The sequence below is a fragment of the Dermacentor andersoni genome, chromosome 9 (genome assembly GCF_023375885.2).
Source record: "Dermacentor andersoni chromosome 9, qqDerAnde1_hic_scaffold, whole genome shotgun sequence".
In the NCBI taxonomy this organism is placed as follows: Eukaryota; Metazoa; Arthropoda; class Arachnida; order Ixodida; family Ixodidae; genus Dermacentor; species Dermacentor andersoni.
In genome coordinates, this window is record NC_092822.1 from 78,011,693 (window position 1) to 78,032,720 (window position 21,028).

Consider the following 21,028-nt stretch of genomic DNA (forward strand, 5'->3'; position numbering starts at 1 on the left):
AACGAGCACGAACCAGACCATACGAAGCAAACTAAACAAGCGCGAGTAGACGATAGTACGAAACGAGCGGGCAGGCGGGTCCGCATGAAAGCGGTTTCGCACGCGGAAGTGCCTGAAACGGCCGCTGTCATTCGTTTCCACCGTTCCCGGCTCGCGTCTTTCATCTGCCGTTCCGTGTTCGTTCTTCCAGCTTTCGCTATTGTGGTTGTTCGCCCGGTTGCCCCGCCACCACCACCGTCGACGCTTGCCATTGAAACGGGCCGTTAAGAGCTGCGCCCTAAAATAGGCATACAATCTGGCAACTTTTACGAAAATTACAGGGCGAGTGCAGGCAGAATATCTCAATTCCCGTCCTTTCATTGCACTCTAATGTTTACGCCGCAATGACTTTTGCTCGTGGCGTCATAAAATAATCATTTAATACTTTAAGATGACGCAACGTAGTACTTTCTCGTGGATTCAGAATAATGTTATCGATCAACATTTCCTGGTGGCTACACGTAGATTTAACGGGAAAAAGATTGCAAATTTGCACATTTATTGGCTGAACTGTTGTTGGCACAAATATTGTTTCTTGTATAAAACCTTGGCTAATGATCCGAAAATAAAATTCTGCATCGAAGATGAAAATACCTATAGAATGCTTTATTCGTGGTTCATTTACCCTTAAAAAAGTCGATACAACCATAAAATGAGATTTCCAGGTTGACATTCGCGATTTCAGGGAAATACGGCATTGGAAACGTATTTTAGAAATCTTAGGCACAAATGCAATGCGCCTCGTTTCTAATAGAGCTAGTGACCTGACGCTGTATGCTGGAGCACTGACTCGAAGTTCGGCTCTCACACTGCCGTCAAATTATAGCACTGGACAAACGTACGTATTACATATCAAAAACCTGATTTTCGGCTCCTCAGCTCTGGCAAAGTGCTCATTCTACGCACTCCCACTGTCGCAGTCAATTAAACACGTGGGCACCAATTAGGACCGAGATCCACTATAGCAGCCTCCAAGGTACTTCACCGACTATCTCTTGGATATTTTCCATCTCATAGCCAATAGTCTTATGTGTACTTTGTTTTGAACAAGAAAAAAAGGAATGGGGTACTCATTAGCATTCAGGTTCAAACGTAAGGTATCCGGCTAGAATTCCAGTTCGCTCATATAACATCGCAAACTTTGATAACATGAATGAATTTTCCTTGCCCTAAGAGAAAAGAACTCGGGTCAGCATAAATGTAGGTACTCGCACCTTGGTTAACTGAGCTTCTGCGCAGTTAATTAATAAACACTACTTGTGAAAGCTCGGGATCTTGAGGCAGACCTCTTGATTGCTTGTGTTCAGAAGAAGAGCCTCTTATTAAACAAAGGAATTCTCTCTCTCCTAAAAGTTCCTTCGTGAACGCTGCAATATATCCAGCAAGCTTGTGATTCTGTTGCCGATTAAAATTGCATGTTTAACACAGCCAAAGGCTTCTCATATATACAAGGTAACTAAAGCCGCATACTGTTATTGTGCCGGGTGATGCTAACGCGATCTTTAAGATCCACGTGCACATGTCACATTGAATAGCCAAATAAAAATCCAATTTGTCAAGGACTATGAAAGCCTGCACGTATTCTGGCAACCCTGTGTCGCATGTTGCGCAAGCAGGAGCTCTCTTTCGTAGCCGCGTTCGGCGCGCATGCACCATCACTAATTTTTCCGTGTTCTATTGCCCATAAAACCACATTAATTCTCTTAAACGTTGTATCCACGTTGCCTAGTACTCACATTTGGCACAGTCGAAGACCAACCATGCCGGCGAACCCAGAGTCACCCGTCCGCTTCGCCTGAGTTGGTAATTGCAGCTCGCCACCCGCTTTGCACCTTTGGCTGCCCTAGCCCCATTCGAGCTTGCCTACCTGCTCGTCCTCCACATGTCACTCATAAATTGGAACGAAGCCACCGCGGAAGACCTCTATCGTTCCACAACCGACTATATTCGTCATGAACTATCGCGTCGTAACCTGGAGACCACCGGTTCGAAGGACGAGATGATCGAACGGTTGCTTGCCGACATTGCCGACAACCGTCCGCCGTCGAGCAGCCATGACTGGTTTTAGTGTGCTGTAATTCAAGCAGATATTTCAGTCGTAGGCACTGCAGATGCCTTTCCAGACAATGGTTCTAAACAGACCATACTCTCGCTCAGTATCATTGGCTCTGCCAACCTGTTACCATGGACCAAACCTCGCATATTTTTTGTATGTGGCCGTACCGTCATGCCAGCTGGTACATTATGTACTCGAATCAATGTTGGTCCTGTTTCTGAAGTACTCGAAATTCTAGTTCTGGCTGGAAACCCCTTGCGTTTGCTTCCTGCGGAGGACTCGTTTGAGGCAGCTCATGCTGAGCTTCTTGTACGGCCACTTCATCCAATGGAAATCCACCATCCTAGCACGGGTGTTGTGATGCGGTGGCGAGAGAAAGTGCTACCAAGGATGTCCAATTCTTTGTGCTGCCCCAGTAGCACAATTTCTCCTTTCACAGAAGTAACGTCATCTACAGGCTGCCTGCTATTTCCACCGTTGCCGGACAACACCAACCGACATGGTTATCCCTTGACCAGCATGAAGAGTTACCTGAAATAGTACCACGTTACCCGGAGATACAACTTTTCAGGAATGATGGCAAGCTTTAACGTCAATGCCCACAGCTGCCCAATGCTCAGTTACAGCTAGAAAAAGTCAATGCAGTTCAAGACGTCTTGCGCCAGATGTCCTCTTCGCCACCTACGACAACGATCTGTGTCTTTACAAAGGTAATGAACATTCTATTGACCTTGTCCCTTGTTCCTTGGTTGACGGACATTACCATATGTCCGTCAACCTTAGAGATACGGCAAAGAGGACCGTGGCTTCATTGAGAGCCAGTGTCAAGAACTTCTTGCGTAATGTATGATTGTGCCATCCTCGAGCCCTTGTGCTTTCCCAGTCGTTGTTTTCAACTTACAAAGAAGCGATTCAGTGTAAATTATATAACACATGACAAGCAAGCAATCAGTGTCGCACAGCCCCTTCCGCGTGCTGATGATATCATGGACGATATTGTCGGTTGCTCACTGTTCCCGTGGCTCGAATGAAGGTTGCTTATGGGCAAGTCAGAGTGCGTGTACAGGGTCAACCGAAAACATCATTACACATCGTGGCACGTTTCAATCGACGCGTATGCCATTTGGACTTAAACATGTCCCTGTGACATTTTAAAAGATCATGCTTGTTCTATTTCAGAGCTGCTTGAATATGCTTATGTGCTGCTTGAGTATGCCAGCAGAGTATTGACCCTTGCTTAAAAGAAGCTGCACAGCAGTGTATGGGAGCGCCTGGCCATATATTGGGCAATCTGCCACGAATTCCGCAATATCTTCTCAACAAGAGGTTTTCTCTTCTCACAGATAGTTATACTGTAGCATGTCTTCCCACAAAACTGAAACCATCGCGGCGCATTACCAGTATGCTAATGAATCTGGTCGAGTCTGACATCACTGTGCAGCAGAAGCCTGGCAAGCAGAGCGTAAGTGGCGATGTGTTGTCACGTCTTGCTTATAGTGCGTCTGAGCCCATGACCACACTGTACCAGCTTCAAGAGCAAGGTGAGGAGCGCTCTGCCATACATACGCCAGCTGCTAGATGACACTGATGCCCCCACCTCAAGATTTTATTTTCATAGACAACATACTACACCATCGTACATCTCCCAGCTTGAACACTATTGTTGCCCCACATAAGTTGCGGCAGTTCGTACTAGAGCTGGCACATTATAATGGTTGTCATACCGACAAAAAGCGCGCATGTAAAGAACGCTACTGGTGGCCAAAAATGAGCTCTATGATAATACAGTAGCTTTGTGGATGTCAGACTTGCCAAACAAACAATCGACCAGTGACCAACAATGTCGGTAAATTTGGATTCATGTCGTCATCGGAGGTTCCATTCTCGACAATCGCTCTGGATCACGTTACACTGCCCTGTACCGACATCAGCAGGTACACGGTCGTCCACTTCCAATTTGAACACGGCTCCAGGCGGCCGGCGAGGCCGGCGCTCCGCGGAGCGCCGCTCGTGGGCGCCTGGGTAACTAACGCGCCGGCGCACTGGCAGCCACAGGCGCGGCCTCAGCCGCCAGCACACACTAGTGCACGCACGCTGTAGCAGACGACGCGGCTGCGGCCACGCTTGGGGCTGCCAGTGCGCCGGCGCGTTAGTTACCCCGGCACCCACGAGCGGCGCTCCGCGGAGCCCCGGCCTCGCCGGCCGCCCGGAGCCGTGTTCAAATTGGAAGTGGACGACCGTGTACATACTTAATGTTATAGACTGTCACGTGCTTTATGGTTCCAGCTGCAGTCTCCTCAACTTCCGCAAGATAATTCAGCATTTATACTCCGTGTGTTATCGCTACGGTGTTCCAGACCATTGCCTGTCAGTCCACGGTCGGGCTTTAAGTCGACCGAATTCAAGCGCTTTCTTGCACGTCATGGCATTCATCATCACTTTTCAATCACCTATCATGCAGCAAGTAATGGGCTGGTAGAGAGAAGCAATGAAACACTCCTCTCGGTACTTAAGAAGATGTGAAGCTCGCATCCATCTCTTTGGGAAAAGAAACTCTGTGCTGCTGCGTTTGCCGTGAACACAAGCCAGAACACAAGCTTACGATTCTCGCCTTTTGGACTGCTCCACAGGTATATTAGAAAGCTACCAACACAAGGGTTCCATCGTCCAAGAGATGAGACCCTCGAAACAAGACTTCTATATCGCGCAAGAACTCGTGCTGCAGCACGACAAAACACCGCAAAGGCACAGCATAGTCGCGAAAGTCATTATGATAAAACGCATGGTGACGTGACCTTTCATGTCGGTCAGTATGTGTAACTCCAACGCCAAGAGCCTATTACTGATGCTACAACAAAGCTGGCTCCAACATTTACAGGCCAATACAAGATCATAAGACAGAAATCTTCTACTACTTTTATGATCCGCCGTGTCAATGCTAACATGAAACGTCCTTCGACAGCCGATGAAAAGGTTGCTCATATCAGCCAACTGAATCCATTTCATCATTCATATGTTTATCTTGCACGTTTCCATGTCAGGCCTAGCACTTCAGATAGACAATCAAACGCTGCTATTTGTTAAGAATTGCAAGCCGAGCGAACCAGTGATGGATTCTTCAGTAATCAAGAAAGACAAAGGACCCGCAATTGAGCTGTCACACCCTGCTCCAAGTTACAATGACTACGCCGCACTACACTGTCGTGACCGGCCTCGGCGTCTCGTTCAGAAACCTCAGTGGCTGCAATATTATGACTTTTAAGAAGAGCGGTGGGGTGTGACAGTGAAAGCCCATCACGGACTTTAGCAAAGCGGGGTGGGATGTGAGCCTTCACGTATTCTGGCAACCTTATGTCACATGTTGCGCAAGCAGGAGTTCACTTTCGTAGCCGCGTTTGGTGCGTGTCCACCACCACTGTAATTCTGTCGTGTTTTTTTAGCATAAAACCGCGTTTATTTTTTTAAACGTTGTGCCCACGTTGTCCAGTCCTCACAAATAAACCAGAGAGGTTCACTTTTAAATCGCTTATATGCACATGAAGTACCATTTTCATAGACTTACTACATTTGATTTTAAGAGATTTGGTCGTATGCTGTCGATAATGTCACCTGGTTCTTGCTTTTTAAACAGAATAATTTTGGCGATTTTCCGTTCGTGGGATATCTATGCATCAGTAAAAGAGTAGGGTAACTTCTAAAAATATCAGCTGAATGCTTTTGAAACAACAGTGCAATATTCCGTCCTAGCCAGATGGTGAAGTTTATATTCTTAACATGACCTGGACTAGTTACGAAGAGGTTAACACTGTAGTGCGACAAAGTTGGAGCAAAAACAGAAGTTCCAAGGTGCTCTGTAAAGCCGTTTTTCTATCACCTAGCCAATACTTCTAAGGACTCCTGTATCTTATGCGTGGTGCAATCTATTCAGCCTACAAACATTACCAATTTAGGAGTTTCGTTAAAGGAAGTTTCTTCCTTCAACCAAGGTAATCAAATAATGCGAGTTTGTTTTCGTTTAAATAGATAATCGGAATGTTCTTACCCAACTTTAGCGATTGGGTAATTGTGGCCCGTGTTGCCATAGCAAAGCTTGCTCAAGGAAATGACAGATCTAACGCTGAGCGAGATTACCCATGAACAAAAGAAGGTTGTGTCGTGTTCCTGCTGAAATCTTTATCTATGCTCCTGTCCCATACACGCGTACCTCAAGCATCCATTGTGAATATCCATGAAACGTGATACGAGTTGAAAGCACCAAAGCATGACTTCATTTTTGCACTTAGACAAAAAAACTCTCTAATTCAAATATCATCCAATATATAAGCCAATATAATATAAAATGGAAGGTAAACTGTAATGCTAACGCCCATTTCAAAATTCCACATTCTGTGGACCTGGAAATATATTTTGCCGTATGACGAGATTGAGTTTACCAGAGTATCGTTAAGAGCTTCCTAGAAAAAAGCGACTTTAGCAATAACATCAAAAATCCTTATTATGAAAACATTTCTAATGACTAAACCAGGTTTCCCGTAAAATTAGTACGTCAGGCTGGGTTGTTAGGGGAAGCTTAGGCTCAGGGGCTCCTATAAAAATAAATAGAAAGGGAGAAATCGTTTTTAACGGCGATATAAGGTATATAAGATTTGTTGCATTTAAATGGAAAAGTTAAAATATACTGATTTTGATCGCGAATTCTGGCAGAAATGGCAGAAATTGCAAGTTTTCACAAAACGAAATTATCATGTTTACAAGTCAGTAGCTTATCAATAAAAATGATATAAAAGCGCTCTAAATTACACTTAATAGTAGATCAAGAGCGGACAAAGTTTTAGAATACATTTATTAAGACGAGTATTATGCGAGTGGAGGTTTTGCAAAATCCTTGTAAACGAAGTAACAAATTCACATAAGATAAAAATTCACACAACAAATTTGTTCGCTTTGGATGATCTAATGGATACATTTTACATTTGACAGAACTGCGATATCTGTTCTTGGTGCGGAGCTACGAATTTAAATTTCGTGCTTCGATTTGGAGCTTGCAAATTCTTAAAAATTTTTTTAAGTACATCAGGCCCTAAATCGAAATTCGGCTTCGGTCACAAAAATGTTGCGTTCTCTTTAAAATGTGAAAAACTTCATTAAAACCGGTCCAGGGGTTATCTCCGACAAGCCGATGAGGAGTGGGGGCTTGTTGGTACGGCATATCTTATTTTGTTATAGCGCAAGCTTGACATGGACAACAAAAGGCACATCTGACACACACAGCGCTACTTTCAACAACAGATTTATTTCTCGTTCTCGTCGCTATATATACACCCTCGACCCGTCATACAGCATGTGTAACATTTTTGGAAAAATCAACAAAAAAATATAAACTGGGAACCACACGTAGGCAGTTTCTTGACTCACATATTCACAGACATGGGCACGTTCAACGCGAACAAAGATAATTCAGCTCTTTTGAAGATAATGAAATGGAAGTTTTACTGACGCATGCGTCACCGAATGGTGATATGTGCCTGGCTTCTATTATCAAGCGCGTCATTTCACATCTGCTTCTACTCATGGTGACTGTTTCTTTAAATCTTGGTTTGCACTTGCATCTCTGGCAATGGATGGCATGAAAGCCGTCAGCGTCCACGTTGTTAACTTTGTTACTGTGTTCTCGTAGCCTGTAGTTTATCCATCTGCCTGTTTGACCGATGTAGGATTGTCCACACCCGAGAGGAATACGGTATACCACACCGGTGATGCAATAAACGAATTTGTTTTTATGTTCTTGTTCGCATACGCTACGTCGGATTCTTTATGGCCTTGTGTTTTTACAGAGGCTGACCAATTTATTAGGTGCCGAAAACACAACGTTGATGCCGACCCGCCATGGTTGCTCAGTGGCTATGGTGTTAGGCTGCTGAGCACGAGGTCGTGGGATCGAATCCCGGCCACGGCGGCCGCATTTCAATGGGGGCGAAATGCGAAAACACCTGTGTACTTAAATTTAGGTGCACGTTAAAGAACCCTAGGTGGTCAAAATTTTCGGAGTCCCCCACTACGGCGTGCCTCATAATCAGAAAGTGGTTTTGGCACGTAAAACCCCATATATTATTATTACGACGTTGATGCCGCTCCTTCCAGCAATCTTCTTTATTCCATGGGAGAACCCGTGTATATAGGGGATGACGGCAACCTTTCTTTTATTCATGTCAGTGCTCGACACGTGCACCTGCTCCGAACTGCTTTGCTGCGCCTTCTTAAGCAGTCCTGCGACTGACACAAGCACGTAGCTCGGGTAACCAGCGCAGCTTAAACGCGAGGCTTGCCGTTCGAAACTACCGTGCATTAGGTGTTGGCATGATTTTTTTCAGTGCTTCGCTGAAACACATCTTCGCGATTCCCCTCTTCACAAGCTTTGTATGCACGGAATAAAATGGTAAAAGTGGCTTACTTGCCCTAAGTTCGTAACACCAGCATGTTTCGTTATCGGTGAGCACAAACTTGATGTCAGGGAATCTAATCCTCCCGTCACATGGCATTTCAAAGGTCACTTCTAGTAGATTTAGACAGTCACGAATAGTGGTAAAAACAGGAGCACATTCATTAGCAAAACAAGCGGATGAACAGTCAATTACAACTAAAATGTCGTCAACATATCTAAAAACTTTTGCAACCTTAGGTTCGTGAAGGCGCTGTATTGACTGTAAAACCTGTATTGACAGTTGCATAGATACATATGGTGCCGTTAGGTTTCGCACGGAAACAGGTACATCCATTGACAATTTTTTTGAATTACTTAGGTTTTATGTGTCATCTACGTTTATCGACGACAAAGGTACCCTGTATCTGCAGAAACAAGGAGTGTGTATATGTTCTTGCCTAGCACCAGTGCTAAGTAATCTGTTTTTAGCCAAACTTGACAGAGACCTGTCACAGCGCCTTCACGAATCTAAGGTTGCAAAAGGGGGGGGGGGGGGGTCGTTGAACCCAATTTCCCGTTACACTATCTTTCTTCACTCATAATCTCCATTTCGTATTTGTATGCGAGTGCCGACCCTAGTAGGTTAGTGTTGTTCGTGGGTGCTTGAAACAAATATTAAATCCTACTACATTATTTGTCATAGTAATAACAATGACGTTAACAATAATTACAATAATTGCTTCAAAATTTACTTACTTGCCACTGCAGACTCTTGCTTGTTTAGCTCCTTGAGTACATGAGACGACAGTTGAATGAAGTCTCCTGGCTCCCCGCAGCCCCGTATTTGTGTTGTGCTGAAGGGGTCCCCTTGATCTGCTTTCATGACTTGAACACGTACGTCATTCTTTGAGAAGCAACAATTCGGCGCGCTTCGGGCATTTTTGCGTTGTGGCCATGTTTTTGGAAACTGCACAAAGACTTGCTTGAAGAAGACCCGCCCAAAAGTAGCATTATGAAGAAAGATCGACGACGATCTCAGCAACACCTGCATGTTTGCAGAAATATTTTATTCTAGAAAGGCGCTTAAAGACAAGTACAGAGCTAAACTGAATACTGTTATTGTGCTGTGGCCTAGAGAGCCAGCGTAACATGACCGTGAAGCCATGACCAGCACTGGCGAGAACGACAAAATAGGCTCGGCATGCAGCAGCAAGCAAGCTTAGCTACCGACAAAACAAATGTCATTGCAAGATTCCTCAGCTTCCTTAACTACACCCACGTCCATGGAGAAGTCAGCTACCGCAATAAACGCGGCTGTTCATCACTAGTCAGCGGCCATGATTCGCGACCACAGAGATTCATTCGAAATGGCACGGCACGAAATACCGGCTGACCCCGCTTTTAGGGTGGCTAAACACGGACAAGGATGACACCCTTCAATGCTGGAGAAACCTTGACGTCTGGGATCGTGGCCCGACTGTCCACAGCGCTGCCAAAAGGTACGACGTGTACACATGCAATATTCTTGCACTTCCGGACGTACCGATTCGTTTATTGTCCGCACTAGACAGTTTTCGTCAGTTTAACTTCGCGTTATACGTGACGCATTACCACGATCTGTGATACCCTAGGGCCTCTAGGTAAATTCTACAGCTTTAGCACTGCGGCATGACGATAACGAGAGTGAATTTACTACATAGAAGTGATCCCGTGCGTAAACCTAGTCAAGCAGGCCAATATAAACGTGCTAGCCGAATTCCTAGCCATATTACTGCACAGTAGCCACCGTTGTGCAAAAAACAAACTAGAACTATGAGAGCACCACGCGAGGGCCTCCACGTACACGCGCGAGTCTGATGTGCGTGCGTACTCGGTGGCTAAATACCCGTCACGTAGCGTTCGTGTTGCGTTCTCCGCGTGCGGACAATGCAGAGCGTAGCACTCTTACGTAGGCGACTTATCAAGCACTAAAGCTAGACACGTTTAGTTAGACGTACGTAACAAGCCTGCGTATGCTCCAAGGCAAGATGAGAGAAGTGCGCATGCGCAGAATGGAACACGTCTCTTTCAGGGATGCGTGTGTACGCGCGTTCTAAGATGCCAGCGTATCCAGAGGCTTGCTGCGTGACACGCAAGCAAAATTTAAACAATCCATACAGCCATGCAGGAAGACAAAATACCAAGAGGGAGTGTCAGGTGATTCCCCTAGCCTCGTCAAGCCAACCTCCTCGGCAAGCCAACTGCTCTGCGAAGCCTTGTGCATGGTGCCTTTTGGGTAGGAATAGGCGCACATGGTTGCCGGGCAATTCGAGGTTGTTTGCTACGTGGTATTTTATAGTAGCGCCTGGCCTCACAAGCTCGCAGGCACGTATGAGTGGCTTTCTACAACTGCGCGTGACCTTTCCCCTTCAAATTCGATGCCTTGAAACACAGAGAAAGGCTGGGGCGCCTGATCAATGACAGAAAATTTTCAAGGCCTGACTTGAGCTTACCACCCCAATTAGTGGAGTTGCCAGCCTTCTCGCCTTGAAACCTCCCCAAACGCCTGAGCGTGCTCTACCTTTCCAGCGTTGTCCTTAAGCTTGGTCCAATCAGCTGTCGTGCATTTAAACAGTGGTGCCTGTGTTCATGCTAATTTTTGTCCCGCTGTATCGCACTTAGGAAGAAGCGAGATGTTTTCAGGGACATCTTTTGTCGGGTTTTCACTTAGCAAAAGGCTGTACTGTTCATCTTCTGTTTTGAGAGAGTGAGAAATACGGTCGCCAGCAGAAGACAAATCAGACGGTGGTTGTTGGTGCTCGCGCTCGTTCCGCTCGGCCCTTGCCTGTATCTGTGCAATAATACAAAACGTCGAGCGCAACTAAACGCATACTGTCTATTTGTGGAGCGTGCTGCTTCCATGTTTCATCCTGCACCTCGGTACCCGGACTCTACCCCCAGCTTCGGCAAAGCCTACCGACGTGTCACAGCAAGGTGCTACGACATCACCGGTGGTCACCGGCTCAGGCGTACTAAGACAGTGAGACCCAGTCTTTTTTAACAGCACCGAGGAGCATGACGTCGAGGACTAGCTCACTTTGTATGAGCGGGTAGGGGCCCAGAATAAGTAGGATGACGGCAACAAACTGAGCAACATCAACTTTTACCTGGTGGGTGTGGCTCAGCTGTGGTTCCACAACCACGAATCTAATATTGCCAACTGGCCGTGCTTTAAAACGAGCTTTGCGGAAGTCTTCGACTGACCCACTGTTCGCAAGTTTCGTGCAGAACGAGCGCTTACGCCGTCGCGCCTAGCAATCCAGCGAGAACTTAACGTTCTACATTGAAGATATTGTCGACCTCTGCCGTCGTATCAATCCTGCTATATCCGAAGCTGATAAAATCAGACACATCATCAAGGGGATCGAAGACGACGCCTTCGAGAGGATCATTGCCCAACATCCCCAAGCTCTCACGGACGTCGTTCAGTACTGCCAGAGCTACAACGAGCTGCGCGAACAGCAGTCTGTCTCCAGCTACGATCCTTCGTCTCTTACATTCGCCATGATCCTTGGATAGCCTCTCTTCTAGAATATTTGTCTTTACCATCACCACGCCGCACCGACCACTCGTTTCGCCGCACTGCTCCCCACTTTGCCATCAGTGAAGTGCTTCTGTACCACCGCAGCTACCTACCTCATGGCCGTAAATGTTTCCTAGTGATTCCTCGTCATCTACGTTCAGACATCTGTGCGTCTTTTTATGCGGATCCGCAATGTGCCGCTGGCGGCGTATTAAAGACGTATGCACGCCTACAGTTTCGATACTACTAGCGAGGAATGTACGGCTTCGTTCGGCAGTACGTCCACTCGTGCTCTAAGTGCCAACGGCCGCAAGAGGTCACAAGCTCATAGGGCCGCTCCAACCATAACCTTGTCCTTCCCGGCCTTTCGACCGTATCGGCATTGACTTGTACGGCCATCTACCATACGCCTCAGATGGCTACCGCTGGGTCATTATTGCCATGGACCTTCTCACGCGCTACGCCGAACTTCAGCACCCCCGGCGCAACAGCACCGTGAGGTCGGCTTGTTCATCCTTTGTAAGCTTGTTCTTCGACATCGTGCGCTTCGCGAGCTAGCGAGTGACTGTGGTCGTTCAGTCCTCTACGAAGTTGCAGAACCCACCTTTTCGAATGCAATTTTGTCCACAGAACTACAAGCGCCTATCATCCACAAATCAGTTGTATGACTGAACGCTTTAATCCTACTCTCGGCAACATGCTCACATGTAGGCTTCCGCTGCCCACAACAACTGCGACTGCATCCTTCCCTTTATTACGTTGTCGTATTTATGTTATTTTACTATTTATCGTAGAATGTTACTGCGTTTAGACTTTATGCAGAACGTCACCGTGACGGCAGAAATGCGCTTCGAGTGTCATATACATGCTATCGTAATAAAAAGCTTACACCTTGTATATAACTTGTTAACTGAGCAAAACAGATCAACAGAGCAAACAGCAAAGTAAAAGTGTTGTGGCGCGATTGCTTTGCAGTGTGAGCAACGCATCCTGTACTACGTACGCATGCGGCCCACATGCCAACTAAACGTTCCTACACTCTATTTGTGTAGCCTACCACTGGCTTGTTGACGTAACGAAATGGCAGCTCGCAAGTGGCTGAGACACCCCACTTCAATATGAATTCGAGCTTGTGACTGCCTCTCCGGCCTCACAACGAGAAAGAAACGGCAATATGAGCTACTACCTAATCCATCCTCACGCTGAGGAGAATGCATTTGGTACCTACTGTTTTTATTATTTACATCTACTGATCATTTTACGCTGCTATGCTTACTGTGATGGCACCAAGACATAGATGTACATTGAATTTCTCCCGGTAGATAGCACTGCACATAGTGGTGCTGATGCAATAGATGCGATAGGTACGAGCTGCTCCGGCGTGTGTGGAAGTGTGCAATAGTTCCAGCTCCTACATTTGGAAATGCGGCTGTTTCCTTGAAATCAGAGGTACTATCAGGACTCAGTAGGATGCCTCGCATTGGGCCCTCATGGGAATACTACAAATGAAGCTGTGCAGAGTGATATGGGCTGCACAATTTTTAAGTGAGTGAAGCTGACACTAAAATTAATTATGAAGAACTACAGAAGAATACGGAAGAAAGTAAATGGGCTCGGAGAGTGTCCAGGTATTTGTACAGGAATAACATTGATTATGCGGCACCACAGCACCAGTAAACGTCAGGCGGAAAGTCCGAGACTGAGATAATGTCATGACTGGTGGCAATGGAAAGCAAACCTGCCCTGAGTAACTATTGAAGAGGAAAAAACTAAATCAGGAAAGAAATATACGTCAAACGGAAGCCCATTAATTTTCGAAGCGAGATTAGGATGCCTTAGAACACACACTTATAAAGCGAGATAAAAAGAATGAACAACAAGCAAGTGCTTGCTGCGGTAAAGCTTGGGAAACGAAGGAGCGTGTTCTATAAGAATGTGAAGATATCTGCCCAGGGGTCGAGCTAGGGGATTCAGTGGCCTCGTTGAAGCCCTTGGGTTCAACAAGAGCAAGGGGAAGTAAACATGTCCGCAAAAGAGATTAGTGTGAGGCGATTTGAGAATTGGCGGAGGAAAAGTGAAGAAACAGCAAACGGAGACGTACAAAAAACAAAGTTAAGCGAACTTTGTTTATGGGAATTCATGTTTTTTTCGATTCTTTTGTTTTCTTTTTTATCTTAAGTAGGAAATTCGGCAATAAAGTAAGAAGAGCTTGGTAGCGCAACCAAACATCCCGTTCCAAAGGGGACGCTCATAACATCCATCAATCCATGATGTCTGGAGAGGCGGAATGCTCTGAAGTTATTCACTGCATTTGGTTTCATCGGCAGACAAGTCTTTAGTTATTTTTTTAATTGTTGCATGGCAGCTGGGAGACCCTATATAGATATGTTACAGAGAGAGGCCCAATAGAAGAATAAAGCAAGGGAACCGCCTTGCGCAACACTAGCATGGACATATCTTACCACATGGTAACGGTTCACAAAGCCCATGTGTAGCCTTCAGAACTGCTTTACGTAGGCAATCTCGCTTGGTGTCAGCACCATTAACGGGGGACAATCGTACGGTCGATCAAACTTTCTAATGTATTCCGCTGCCATGATTTTGCGCCTTAACTACGATTTATGCCTTGTATTTACCTCATACCGCTCAATGAGGGGGTACGACGCAGCCGCAGTAGGGTCTCGTTGGGTCTCGCAGTAGGGTCTTGCAGTAGTAGAGTTTCGTTGGTAAGGTGTGCGGGTTCGTTCATAGCTGTTATATGCTCATTGAATATTCCGATAACTATTTTGATCTGGCTGTTTCTTGAATTCTAGACGCACTTAAAAAACACCAGGAGTCGTTCAAATGATGCGCAAGCTTCTTGTGAATAATTCCTTAGGATACTTGAACTTAAGGTGAGCTTTCAAGATGACACTACGCTGGTAACGTGAACTGAGCAGTGGAAAGCCGCTTCTGCATTTCCAGTAAGCTCAATCGCAATTTGTTAGAACTGGCATTCTGAACGTCATCATTGTCAACGCTCTCAGGCAGTCGTGTTCGCACGCAATGCAGCAAGGTTTCGAATCTCAGGTCAGCCGCCTATCAAGCGCTGGTCAGCCGGGCGCGTTAATTCAAGTTATAACAAAAAGCTTCTGAAGCAGATAAGGCGTTGTCTACAAGCTCAGTGACGCCAGTTAAAGATAACCGGCTTGCTTCGCTTCCACATGATCTCGACAACGTATCACATCAGGTGAAAACAGTTGCGCCGTGTGCTGGCGTCAAAATGCTTTTTCTTGCACCCCACGAAAGCTATTGAACCTTTCAAGTTCGTGAATGCTCCAGGAGCCAGACCTCAGTTCATGTCTTGTGGAGCACGAAACGCGCCTTGTGCCCTACGTCATGGCCATTGTTAATTTAATCCCGCTATCTCACGGGAAGCAATAGTAATAGTAATAATAATAATAATATTAATAATAATAATGTTAATAATAATAATAATAATAATATTAATAATAATAATGTTAATAATAATAATAATTATAATAACAGTATCCTTTGTTTCACTCATGGAGTGAGGGGCGCGGGAAAAAAGCCGACAAGTCAGCTTGACTAGTTACCAGCTCCCTGGAGTACGAAATAGAACAAAGAAAACATTTTGGCATAGCAACATGCAAACCACAAACAAATATTAACCCAACAATAACTTGTCCACAATAGTGAGAATAGATGAGTCGAGAAATAAGAAGTTTTTAAACTGTGTGAACGAACAATGTTAAAGGAAACGCATAACGATGCAAAAAGTACAACTAAAAAGCGATATATAGTGAAAGAAATGAAAAAATGGCACACGTTCTGTAGTATGAACAGCACATTGTTACTTTCCAGTCCGTATAGCATACATATATAGAGATGAAAAGCCATATGAAATTCTTTTGTGAGAAATGAGTTTTGCCACATAAAAACAAGTTCAGTTCCTGATTCGATGCTGTTTGTGGAGTGAATCCGTTGTTATGGAGGAAATTTAAGAAATGCGGTAGCGTTCTGTTTACCATTTGTCGTCCGTATCCTGTCCTGCATGTTTTTATTAGCCATGGCTGTGTGCTTCGTCTCTCGCAAGGTCCTTTTAGAAAGCGATGCCAACTGTAGTAGGGTATAACTTATTTTTTATTTCATGCGGGGAACACAAGCAATGCGGACATATCGTCTCTATTTTCATTATACAGTACTTTAAGAAGAAAGGGTGGGTAGGGTGGCTCCTGGGGACGCTTTCAATATTTCTTAACATCTTTTTCTGCAATGTCATGATTCTTTGCAAATAACTTTTTGTTGTGTTCTCCGAAACTGATTGGCAATATTTCTTATGTGAGAAGAATATGGCATTATACAATAAAAGCTTAACCGTTGGCGGCAGAATATCTGTTGGCGTACATTAGTCCAACAATGGGAGACAGTTCTTAAACAACGTGCTCTATAATAATGTCCCAGATCATATTTTCACTGAAACAGAATGAGTATTTTAAATGCGCTTACTATTTGTATCTTTAAGTTGTGCAATGCCTGAGGTAATGTTAACCGTCTTGTATTTCGCAAGGTATATGACAGATTTCGTTTTGGTAATGTTTACACTTAATTTGTCAAGTTGCGTCCATGTATCTAATTCCACAAGCGTTCTGTTCGCTCTCATAATTAGCTCATCCGTACTTCCTGCAGAGAATAACAGTGTCGCATCGTCAACGTAAATGTCAAATTTCACCATTGGATCGACGTAAACAATGTCATTCAGATATAAGGTAAAGAGAAATGGGTCCAGAATGCTCCCTTAGAGTACGCCGTCAGATATGGGTAATATATTAGAAGAGCAGCCATTGAAATACGGGTACTGCTTGCACTCACTAAGGTAGGACGTGAGAAGCGATAGAGCCGTTCCGCAAAATCCGTATATTTCAAGTTTATTTAACAGGGTGAAGTGATTTAAATATTTGAAAGCGTTTGTAAAATCGACGTGTATTCACAGGGCAACTCGTTTCTTTTCGAGCGATCGCAGATAAATTCTTTTTGTTCTAGCAGTGCCATTTCCGTTTATCGATCATTCCAGAAGCCACACTGCGCGCAGTGAATGATATTGCATTGTTCGCTAAAACTTGTTATTCTGCTAAGAATCATTGCTGAATACATAGTTCAATGCGTAGGAAAAACTGGGAGTTGCGTTAACAATCGTCTTAAAACACCGAAATTACAAAATATGGTTCAGTGCCACTAGGGAATCCCCTGTCGTGACTTCGGCTGTGTGCCCCTTTTAATGCGATAGCATTTTTTTTTTTTTGTTAATATTACGCTCACATTTCGGGGTGCTGCAACCATCTATGCATGTTTGCATCTTTTTCCCACGTACCTCAATCACTGAGTAGGAGTTTGCCGAATCGGTAGCGTATCGGGCAGCTGCGCTGAGGTAACAGGGTTCGAAACCAACCATAAAAACAACTTGGGTCACTGAGTTTGCAGGAATGTGAGCATAAGTGACACTTCTCAACGAGTCTCTTTCACACCGACATGTGTCAGTGTATACGTGGGACAATGGTAGGTACTGCTATTCGAAGACAGCCTTTGACGTCGACTTGGAGTACTGAGTATGCGCCACTCAAAATGTGCTGGTCTCCAATGAACGTTTTTGACGCCAACTTGGGTAACTGGGTCTACAATAACGAAAGGTATGCCTTAAGTTTCTCTGGCGGGACGCGCGAACATAGCCACGTCACAAGAGTTCCTCAAGGAGAGTAAACCAAGACATTAGAAGGCTGCACCTGAAATACACTGGGTATGTGGCGCTTTTTAGTGAAGGCTTCTCACACCAACGCTTCAATGAGCTGCGCCATTAATGCACTGGGCATGTGCTACTCTTCAAATAACCTCTAGGCTATATTCTTTGGTAACTGAGTACGTGCACGGAGTGTGCGGCCAAGCGAGAAATCTATCAGCGTTCGCAGACATGGGCGCGCCATGCATCTTGTCTCAGTTGCCACACGCAGATTTCTTGGCAGTTCCAATGGATGGCGCTGCGCGTTCAGAGAGAATTCAGAGAGAAGCGTCCGCTTGCCCTACTACGCGTTTCTCAGCCTTCGCCCGCACCTGCAAGCCATGCATTTCAGAGGCCATAGGCAGGCTTCGCTGCGGCCACCGAAAATGGCACCGAGTGTCCATAGGGAAGAACGAAAGAGGAGTCCTGCTGAAGTACACGCCTCGCACATTACTCTTATCGAAGCCAGCAATACGTAGTGTCGCTATACTGCACATCTACAGTCACTGTGACATCGTGAGATCGATTCTGCCGGAAGTTTTTATCATTGCGTGGATAGCACAAAGCACAGCCCACAGTTAACGAGCTAAACTGCACAACTGCACTAGATTATAAATTTTGATAGTTCGTACGATTGTTCGCCATCCATCGCGCTGACGCCAGGAGATAATTACCTATCTAAACCACTTCGAAACATTGTAAAGTACTCACGGAATGAAATGCTGCAGGGAGCATTCAGTATAACCCTGCATATGTGCAAAGTACTCGTGAGTACCATGTCATATCGCTAAGCATCTGGTCAGCAAACGTGAAGCGGACACTGATCTAAGTGTACGTGCCAAAATTACGTCGATTTGACACGAACTGCAGCCGGTGGACACAGAAGTATGGGCATTAGTTAGCCCTGAAGTGACGGTTTTCATTCCGTGAGCACTGTACACGTGGCTTCTGAAGTGCTCACGTGTGGCAAGTGAAATGTACATCCTGCTGATGGATAAGACGCTTTGTTTGCTTCACTTTCCACGCACGCACTTGTATTGTAGATATATATCATGCTTCGGTCATCAATATTCTTTACGTTAGTGCTTCCTTCATCGGTGCCATGTGTGTCTCTCTATCTTTTCCCCGTCGATTGGGAGGTTTTAAGATGGCACGATGGATAAAAACGCAACAAGACAATTTTTGTTTATTTATTCATGTAAACTACCGCCTAATAGATGGCTAAAGCTGGAGCGGGAACGTTATATATTACTATACATTGCGCTATAAAAAGACACATAAATACAAAAAGATGAATGATCGAAAAGAAACGATGTTAGCGAAGTGCTTACCAGTGGTAGCTATGAAAACTTTTATTGATAGTAAACGAATGTTACCGGGTAGAGAATTCCAAATCTCTATTGTACGTACAAAAGAATGGTACTTGAATGTGTTAGCACGGGCATAAACAGGTGTTAAGTTCAAGGCGTGGCAGCTACAGGAAGCTCGCGAGAAATTTGGCATTTTCGGTCAAATGACACTGATTTACTACATCAGAGCACATCACTTTACGACTAGCGTAAGATAAAGTGTAGAATCTCCTACTTGCCTTCAAGTTTTCGACCAGGGTTTCGTTCGGAGGTACGTCGGGGTGGATACCGACTAACAAGTCCATATAGCCCCCGTCTGTTTCATCCAACCGAATTGCATTTGCATTGTAAAGATGCTCAAAGAATCCTATTGTCAAAAGCAGAGGCCACAACGTAACCATGACTGCTTCTGTAACGGAAGCGAGAAAACATGAGTAAAATGAACATTTTCATTATGTATTTACCGAGCTATTTTTAGTGTAATCCTTACAAGCAAGCTCAATTAACTGTATGCTAATCATGCAGCTGGGATTTTATCTGTAACTACCGTTACGGTTAAAGTCGTTATATACCTTTGGTACATCGAGCGAAAATATGCAAACAATAAGATATGAAAGTATATTCCTTTTGTCTCACAGAGATACCCTTGGTAGTTTCTTTACAGGGGTAGAGTTCTCAAAACAAAATAAACAAGAATAATTGGCAGGACAATGAAACCATTTGGCTAAAAGTGCCAAAAATAGACACTAAAAACGAAGCGAGAGCATGCACAATGTGTAGTACTAGTGTGAACATAGAAGTTCACCCAAGAATAACACCCTCCTGAAGCAGAGAAATAACAATATTGAAACTAAATACTTCAGTGAAGAGCATGTCGTATCAAAGCAAACATGATAGAGGAAAGAAATACGATACTTCTACAGTCTCATTAGGATGTCTGAACTAAAGGAGAGTTGTTACAGGATTTCAAAGAAGCTCTAGAAAGTTTTACTTTACGCAATTTTCATATATGCCAGCCAAAATCATTTCATTCATCATCTCATTCATCATTTCACGGAGCAACCCGTCGTGGTTGCTCCGTGACTATGGTGTTGGGCTGCTGAGCACGAGATCGCGGGATCAAATCCCACCCACGGCGGCCCTATTGCGAAAACACCCGTGTACTTATATTTAGGTGCACGTTAAAGAACCCCAGGTGGCCGAAATTTTCGAAGTCCTCCAGTACGACGAGCCTCATAATCAGGAAGTGGCTTTGGCACATAAAACCCCATAATTTAATTTTTAATTCTGGTATGAATCTTAGAAAATGTAACAATAAAATGTGTTTCTGTTGCTGGAATATGCTTGCATTGTGAAAGCTCGTGTATAATGTGTTTACATTGTTTCCATAGTTAAAATAAACTTCTGTTGTTTATCTCAGATGCGATGTGGAGTAGCATATGTAAAAAACCTACGAAGATTATGTTTAGCTCGACTTTATAATCTAGGTAACGATGCACTACAATTTCTCGGGGAAATTCAAGTACTGATTGCGATTTAAAATGAATCTAACCGCTTTCCCCTGAACCTCTCCAAGCTTGTTGGTACCACAACTTGTGAATGGGACCCACAGTATATTAACGTATTTTAGAATCTGTCCGATATATGGACGCATGGTAAAAACTTAGTTTGATGGTCTGCGTAGAGTACCTTTACCTTGAAGAATTTTCTTAATGGCTCCCACCACTATGTTATCCAGGTGCACTTTCCAATTGAGATTGAAGGAGATTATACCAGTAAATATTTGTGCTTGCGTGCATTACCGAACATAACGTTCAATTCGCAAGAG

General features: G+C 44.6%; 1 protein-coding gene across 1 annotated transcript in view; it reads right to left on the reverse strand.

Moving 5' to 3' along the window:
- LOC129384105 (calcium-activated chloride channel regulator 1-like) overlaps positions 1-21,028 on the reverse strand; it is a 548,714-nt gene that overhangs the window by 304,921 nt on the left and 222,765 nt on the right. The window contains exons 4-5 of the mRNA XM_055069245.1: positions 19,440-19,609; positions 9,273-9,561 (exon numbers count right to left, since the gene is read on the reverse strand). Coding sequence (XP_054925220.1) covers positions 9,273-9,561; positions 19,440-19,601 — 451 coding nt within the window. The 5' untranslated portion in view covers positions 19,602-19,609. The remainder of the gene's footprint in view (positions 1-9,272; positions 9,562-19,439; positions 19,610-21,028) is intronic.